The 8,684-nt window shown below is 43.1% G+C and overlaps 1 protein-coding gene across 1 annotated transcript in view; it reads left to right on the forward strand.

The window, feature by feature from the left end:
* The window catches only part of LOC311312522 (uncharacterized protein), a gene marked incomplete at both ends in the record, with an annotated part of 28,126 nt that extends 19,782 nt beyond the window's left edge, over positions 1-8,344 (forward strand). Inside the window, 8 exons of the mRNA XM_084442484.1 lie at positions 159-299; positions 706-827; positions 1,476-1,644; positions 3,611-3,756; positions 4,963-5,087; positions 5,222-5,348; positions 6,365-6,498; positions 8,219-8,344. Of these exons, the coding sequence (XP_084298610.1) occupies positions 159-299; positions 706-827; positions 1,476-1,644; positions 3,611-3,756; positions 4,963-5,087; positions 5,222-5,348; positions 6,365-6,498; positions 8,219-8,344 (1,090 nt within the window). The remainder of the gene's footprint in view (positions 1-158; positions 300-705; positions 828-1,475; positions 1,645-3,610; positions 3,757-4,962; positions 5,088-5,221; positions 5,349-6,364; positions 6,499-8,218) is intronic.
* Between the last annotated feature and the right edge of the window lie 340 nt (positions 8,345-8,684).

An 8,684-nucleotide genomic window follows, 5' to 3' on the forward strand; every position in this document is an offset into this window, starting at 1 on the left:
GTGCACTTTGGGACATGACTGTGGAACCAAAGATTGCATTTCTTTCCATGAATTTTTGTGTCTCCATTTTGTCCATTAAATCGTGTCTGGGTATTTATTATGGAAAGCATATATGATTATTATGAATGACATTCCAGTCACCTGTTCTGATTTCATAGACAAGGCCAGGTGGTGGAAGTGTCTTTCCAGACGACTCCCTCTCCAAACTTCTTCATGGGTATTGACCAGCACGGGGCGTTGTCTGAGATGGGCTGGTTCCTCTACCCTACCTTCAATTTCCTTAACTGGCAGGCCCAGTGGTAAGTACCACAGAGCATCTGGAGTCTAAACACGTGTTATAACACAGTTATACTGTATCACCTCAGGAGATGGTGGGAGAATGAGACATTCAGGTCCTGGGAATGGGAATAGCAGAGCTCTCTTGAATTGCACCGAACCGAAAGCATTACATTTACATTGCATTACAGTTATTTAGATGATGCTTTTATCCAAAGCGACTTAGAATAATTGCATTTACCATAGTAAAAGCCAATCTACTACTACTTGCCACAACTCACACGTGCATCTCCTTTCTAAAATAAGTGACTTAGAGCATAAAAAAGCAGTGACTACTATGTGTTGACGTGTTTTTTTTCTCTTCAAAGCCTGCTTAGCAGAGCAACACTTCATCCAGCTTTTCCCATGGCTTCTCCATCCTCTCTGCAGGTTTGACTTCTACGAGGGGCTTCAGAAGTGCCTGCGCAGCTCGGCCAGGGTGGTGTCGGTGTATGACAGGGTCCAGATGCAGGGGGAGGAAGGAGCCATCAGCACTGTGACCGTGTCTTCTGGTAGAGTTAACCCTTTGTATGGTTGTTCGTGTGTATTTTAAAGCTACATGAGATAACTCTGCACTTTGGCGGCCCCTCTGGTCGTGATAAAATCGGCACTGCATTTTAAGAACCACACTTCCCACAATCCCCCACTCACTCGCTATAATGATGGGGGGGGGAATGATTAAAAAAAACGTGCGGGGCGCAGACTGGATTGGAAGATTGTAGCTACTTTCTGGAAGGATGGCTCCATTGCAGGTAAATACCGGTCTTTTTTCTTTTATGTGCATGTAGATTTCGTTTCGCGGGGTGAAGTGTTGTCTTCCCTAATATTGTGACACGCAAAACGTGTCACTTCCGTTTCCACCACAAGATTTCCCGCCAGTGTACTAGCCAGTACACCGAAATTCTAAAATAATAAATTCACAGGGTCTCATGCAGTCTCATGTCACAAAAATGATTTTGGGGGTCTTGCTAAGGCCAATTCATAAACTAATAGCAAGTAAATGTGAATATTGAACTATAAAACTTATCTCATTGAGCTTTAAACAAATTACTATCATAGGCACTGTAAAACTGTATTAAAGTCCATTCTGTTAACTTCCTTTGAATGTAGAGGATGCAATATTAATGTTTTTTTTATTTTATTTTATCTACTGTTGGCAGACCTTTTGGATTTTGACATGCTGGAGTTGGACGCCTCCCTGTCTTGTCCTGGCCTGAGAGACGCCACCTGTGCCCACTGGGACCACACTGTGCAGCTGTACGTGTGTTGCGATCATTTCAGTCCCTACTGCAACATGGAGCTGGGTCGCTGGATAACAGCGTTCCGCAGGTATGCTCTGTCAGTCATCAGTGCCTTAATCTGTCCTGTGTGACCTCAGAGACTGTCCTATCATGTGACCTCAGGGGCTGTCCTGTCATATGAGCCAATAATGTTCTGTTAAAGGAGAAGGCTCTTTTTCAACAACCTGGACCTTATTTACGGCATATTATAAGACGTTTGATTCACCGAGATAACTTTGGTGTAATTTGGAGGCCTGTACAAGAAATTTAAAATCCAGCGCGAGCCAAGTATATCCATGTAATGGCGGCGGACAGGGCACCGAGAATGCAGCTTCTAAAAAATTTATTTTCTGCCGCGAAACGATTGTTTTCATCAATCTATTTTTATGAAACACTAGTTGTGCTTCCATAGAGCGAAGGCTTGTTGTGGTTTTCACATGCCTCTGTAATATGATCTTTAGAAACGTCTTTAGAAACGAAATAAAGTTTCCCCACTTGCTCCAGCACGCAGCTCACATTCTCTACGCTACAATCGGCTTCCATCATATTCCAAGTCATCTTCTATATCCTCAAAATCTGAGAAATATTCAGCGATATTGCACACAGTATTCCAGGCACCAACAAGCCGATCATAGTGTAGAGAATGTGAACCGTGAGTGTAGCCTACAGACGGAGAATAACCAGTCTGCGCGCTGCTCTGCGCATGCGTGCTGGATCAAGTGGGGAAGCTTTACAGAAGACCCCACTCATCCGAACTTCAGAGATCCGAACCTCTCGGTCTACCGGACAGGCTTAAAAAACGTTTTGTTTTTTTCTTAGCCTGCTATCTGGTTACTGGTGGGATTTTCATTACAGTACTGTATCCTACAGTGAATAAAAACAGAACTGTATGTAGACCTACATGTTGCCTGTAGGCTGTAGCCTACTGTCACGTTTCATTTCTTTGTTACTCTAATGTCGAGCGCAAAACGCAAACGAGTCTGCTGCGCGAGATCTGCATTCCTTGGTAGCCAGAAAGCGCGTCAGCAACCTGAAGCAGCATCGAGTCATTTTTCGTTCCCAGTTAATGGACTTCAGGAACACAGACGTGTTGTGGGCATGTAGATTAGCCTACTAGACCTACTGTATTTGTTAAATAATAGCCTAAGCCTAGGCCACGTTAGCCTACATCGGTTGTTTTAGAGACTTTCTTTTAGGCTACAATAGCCTAAGACACGACAACTTGTCTGTCATTTCATTTATTTATTTATTGATTATCATTTGCTCTAATTGTTCTAATGTTGGATTGTTTTTAGGCTATACCATTTTGTTCTGGGAATACAGTAGCCTATCGATGCAGCGTACGCCTCATTTGAGAATAAAGTACAGTATTTGATCAAAGCATGCACTCAAGTGGAAATTCGGTTATTTTATTATAGGCTACTGTAGGTCTATTATGCTAGGCTATATGAGTTTAGTTGGCTATTTGATTGCAATTTTGATGCATTTTCACAAGTAATTAATGGTATTTATCTGTCTATTATGAGTCTATATGAAACAAGTATACCAGTTATTGAATTTGGTGCATTTTAACATACGTTTCAGTCATCCGGACATTTCAGAGATACGAACGACCTTTGGTCCTGTTGGGTTCGGATAAGTGGGGTCCTACTGTATTTTGTTTCTAAAGACGTTTCTAAACATCATATTACAGAGGCATGTGAAAACCACAACAAGCCTTCGCTCTATGGAAGCACAACTAGCGTTTCATAAAAATAGATTGATGAAGACAATCGTTTCGCGGCAGAAAATAAATTATTTAGAAACTGCATTCTCGGTGCCCCGTCCGCCGCCATTACATGGATATACTTGGCTTGCACTGGATTTTAAATTTCTTCTACAGGCCTCTGAATTACACCAAAGTTATCTCGGCGAGTCAAACGTCTTATAATATGCCGTAAATAAGGTCCAGGTTGTCGAAAAAGAGCCTTCTCCTTTAACAGTGTCTTATCATTGTCCCAACGTTGTCCCCCCAGAGGTACTGGGCGCTGGCTGACCGATGTGTCTCCTCTGAGGCCTCTGCTGAGCAGTAGGAGGTGCAGCTTCACCATGAAGACAGCAGCCTGGGCCATGCCCTGGATGGTCACCCTCAACCTCCGATTCAGCCACAACAACCACACAGGTCATCATCATCATTATTATTATTATTATTATTATTATTATACGTGTGTCCGCATGATGCCAGACATTAGGCTGCTATAAGAGAGAGCATAGTTGGGTTTTCAGCACCATTGCTCATTTATTCATTAATTCATTCAAACGTTATGGTAGGCTCAAGGCCCAGATAAATAACAAGACATAACACAATGAATAACATACAAAAAAAGAATCTTGGTTAAAATATGAATGTGTTGTCTTGAACAGATGCGATTGTGCTTAGATAATGGTATTAAGAACATTGTCCTAATTTAAAATCATAGATGTGATTGCTTAGCTAGTTAGTTCTGTTGCGTAGCTAGTTAGTTCTGTTGCTTAGCTAGTTAGTTCTGTTGCTTAGCTAGTTAGTTCTGTTGCGTAGCTAGTTAGTTCTGTTGCTTAGCTAGTTAGTTCTGTTGCTTAGCTAGTTAGTTCTGTTGCTTAGCTTGTTAGTTCTGTTGCTTAGCTTGTTAGTTCTGTTGCTTAGCTAGTTAGTTCGGTTGCTTAGCTAGTGAGTCCTGTCGCTTAGCTAGTTAGTTCTGTTGCTTGGCTAGTTAGTTCTGTCGCGTAGCTAGTTAGTTCTGTTGCGTAGCTAGTTAGTTCTGTTGCTTAGCTAGTTAGTTCTGTTGCTTAGCTGGTTAGTTTCACTGCCTATTCCGTTAAACTAGTTTTGCGACAAAATGGGGACAGAGGAGCAAAGTCAAAACACTTAGAAAATGGGACCTTAGATTCACTAAGACTGACTCACTAAGACTGACTCACTAAGACTGACGTACAAAGACTGACTCACTAAGACTGATTCACTAAGACTGACTCACTAAGACTGACGCACTACTGCACACTACGCCTACTGTAGGAGCGGAGAGATGGAGAGAATTGGGATACCTCTAGAGTAATTGAAACCATTTGATCCTCCACTTCCATGGAGAGATGTTCGTACCCTCCACATGGTGTGTCTAAGTAGGCATCTCTGATTAAGAAGGAAGAATATGGCAACAGTGTTACCCAGACAAAGGAGAGCGAGTCTTTGTGAAAGTCGAGGAAAAGAGGAAGAAGTGTCATTGAAAGTGCTAGCTTCGGTCATCCTGTACTATGCAATATTCTTTACTCTCTGTGTGCAACACTAATACAATATACTAATACTAAATATTTGATTGACTGGTAATTATGTGTTTTTTTCCGTCTTTTAAAGGTAATCAGGTAGACAAGCTTTATTCCTTCAAGCTGCTGTCACTGTACAACGGGGGAACCTTTGACAAAAACTACAACAAGAGATACGAGCCAATCAAATTCACTGTTCCTGCCTCAACCAAAAAGGTAAGGAGTAAAGGCCTGGTACGTCTACATTTATGTATATGTAATATCTAATGTAATATTTAATATCTACCTTTAATTGGAAGGAAGTGGGCTAACTGATATGGCAGTGTATTGGTGTGCATGTTGTTGAGCAGGTGGAGCTGTATGCGGTGATCACAGGACACGGCAGCGACGACCACGGCTGTGGCGAGTTCTGTGTGACATCACACCACTTCCTGGTCAATGGAGCGTTCAACAACACCCGTATATTTGACTCTGCAGGTACAAAATGTTGTCTATATTTAGATAGTGTTTAGCCTGGAGCTTTCTGTGCAGTGGTTTACCCATGGATGTATTAATATAACTGGATACAGCCACTCCATTCACTGACCGCTATCAACAATGAAGCCCTATTGAACCGTGCCATCTTGGCAAATTTTGTAGTCATTTGACCATTTCCAGTGACTTTTGTACTTGCACAATTGTGCTTTTCTGGCCTTCTGGTGACTTTTGTACTTGCGCAGTTGTGCTTTTCTGTCCTACGCGCGTCCAACGTTGACCGCTTCTAGCTATCGAATGGCCGACTGGTGTAAGATGGATAGCCTAACGTTAGAGAGATAAATGTAGTCTATGGTTATGTTAATAAAGCTAACAATGATGTTGTAACGTGCATGCAGCACTGCCGATCTGAACGATTGATTCATTATTACCATGGATCGATAATATTGGGATTGATCAAGGGCGAATGTGAAATAGCAGCCACAAACTCAGCGGGTTATTCGAGATGCGGTAGCAGCGGCCAAAGCTCCTGCTGGCGGGGAGTGAAGCTTTTCAACTCGCTTGTCACTGGCTCCCTGGAGGAATTTAGCCTGGCTGCAATAACGTTATCGCGAACGGAATTAATACCATCTACTAGCAAACAAAACATCTTCAGCTATAATTAACCTGTTAAAACTAAGATGCCTGGATGAAAAAATAATTTCTCCAATGGATATATTTTACAAAAACAGGGTCATATGCAAGCCGGTTTTCATTGCTAAATCAAAGCGGGGAGAACCAGGAACGTGCGTGGACGCGCGTAGGACAGAAAAGCACAACTGCGCAAGTACAAAAGTCACTGGAAATAGCAAAATGACTACAAATCTAGCCAAGATGGCGCGGTTCAATAGGCCTTCACTTTAGATTTCGAATCCTGGGGGCTTGGGTTTACCTCATCAAACTATCATGTTACAGATCGGTGTTACTGGCTGTTCCTTTGACTGCTCTCTTTCCTGTGTGGTGCATTGTGGGTCCTGTAGGCACAGCCCTGGGGTGTGCCATGCGGGTCGGGGAAGGGGCGGTGCCCAACGAGCACGGCACCTGGCTGTACGGGCGGGGCGGCTGGTGTGACGGGCTGCAGGTCAGCCCCTGGACGACCGACATCACTGGACAGGCAAGTTTTTATCCTCAACCTCAACTACTCCATTTATCAAATCATTATCTGTGTTTTTGTTATAATTATGTGTAGGGTTGCAAAATGTCAGGAATATTCAAAGTTGGAAACTTTCCATGGTAATTAATATATGGGAATTAATGGAAATTAAAGCTGCAATAATTGATTTTATTCACTTTGTCAAAACTAGTTAAAACCACCTGATATCAGATTGTTTCATTGAGCCATAGCGTTCTAATAGCGTCCTGCTTCAATGAAGTAGAAAGAGGAGGTAGGCTAGGCTACAGTACCTCAGAAAGAGGAGGTAGGCTAGGCTACAGTACCTCAGAAAGAGGATGTATACAGTAGTAGGCTAGGCTACAGTACAGTATGTTAGAAAGAGAAACCCAATCAACAATTTCAAAGATGATGAGAATAAAGTATCCTAGGCTATTCAGTCAGATCCCGCACATTAATTCTGAACATATTTTTGTTATTCAAACAAATTGGAATTACAAGCCAGTTCACTAAGAAACAAGTTTGTGTTTAAAGCAGGCGTAAGGCCGTTTCAGACGAGGAGCGATATCCACGCATTGTAAGTCATTTTCAATGAGAGAGGCGGGCGGACAAATTGGGAGCCACGGACAATCTGGGGCGGAGCGGCAAGCGGGCGCGACCCCGTGAAATTGTCGCGCGCGTGCTCGTTTCGTGCACACGCCCGCCCACGACAAGAGCTGAATTGTAGTCAGCTTTCCCCGCTGCGCGCAGGACGCGTGCGTCCCCTGCTGATCCAAGCGAGAACGCAGGCGGGATATCGCTCCCCGTCTGAAACGGCCTTTAGGCAGCCAGTGTGCCGGACTGGGCCAGGTAGGGTGGAGCCCAGTGCATGCAGGGGGCGTGGCCTCAACAGCGTGCCGGAGGCTGGGAATTATCTGTGCATGTGATGGAGGAATGCACAGCGCAGGGTTGAAACTCAATTGAAACTCTAACTCAACTCAACTCAAATTTGTATTAAATCAGTTTTTTTTAAACCAAGATCATGCTGCAAGATCTAGAATTGCATTTTGTTTTGTCCCCCACCAACTACAGTTCCCTGTTATTTACCAGAGATTTACCAGAGATTTTCCACCCCTTTGCAACTCTAATCATGAAATGTGTGAATGTATTGTATCATGAACATTACACAAATCCAAGTGTCACAGAAAGTTTCTGTTCTGGCGCAGTAGTATCATGGCACTCGTGTAGACTGCCCTCTGTCATTCTCTCTTGCCCTGATAGTATTAACTGAGTCATCAGTATCTGTCACAGAGGGTCGAGGGTGCAAGGCATCAATGACAGCTGACTTCATGGGAAGTGAAATGTCTCTCTGTCCTTTAATGTGCCATGAACAAGATTATGTTTGAATACATTTTAATTGTCTTTGGCATAATTTTTTTAATCAATTTTGCTTGTCTTTCCAAACCTGTAAGAGTGGAAATATTCAGAAAGTGTTATCAAACCAATTTTACATGAACAGTAATTTTCCAGCAGAAGGTGGTAGTGATTGCCACTGTACCTGCTAGATATGAGAGGACTCTTTACTTCAGGGTTGCTCAGTGAGCATAATAGTCAACTTCTTATTGAGAAGCACATAATGAAGATGTTCCTTAGTGAGTCTATCTCTATGTTGCTGTTTCTGTTTGCTCATAGAGCACCTGGGTTCTCAGCGGGGTACCTTGTTCCCCTGTGTTCTTCCTCTCAGGTGGACGTTAGTGGGCATGAAGCCAACACCTTGCTGTACTTCGGCCTGTTCAGGGGTCATGACCCCGACCCTGCCCGTGACCCCGGCTGCATCGTCATGTACTCATATCTGGTGTTCTACAAGTGAGAAATAGACTAACCCTCACCCTGTGTGAAAATCAAAATGAATGTAATGTAAATTGATGTGAATGTAAAGCAATTATCAGTAAAGATGTATTTTTTAATCTGGCTTTGGTCAATGTTTAACTTTTCTTGTCCTCTTATTCTGTGTATTGTACTGTAACCAACGGTGCCGTAAGGAGTTTTTATGCGGCAGTTTGCATAGCTGCGGGAATGTATTTTGAACAGCAGTTGCTGAAAAAAGGCGTCATCTACCCCTTGACAACTGCACAGCGGCGGAAGCACCATGGATGTAATGTTAGCAGCAGTGAACTGATACAAAAGTGTCATTTAAATGGCAGTCAGAC

Source organism: Borostomias antarcticus, assembly GCF_949987555.1.
Source record: "Borostomias antarcticus genome assembly, chromosome: 8".
In the NCBI taxonomy this organism is placed as follows: domain Eukaryota; kingdom Metazoa; phylum Chordata; class Actinopteri; order Stomiiformes; family Stomiidae; genus Borostomias; species Borostomias antarcticus.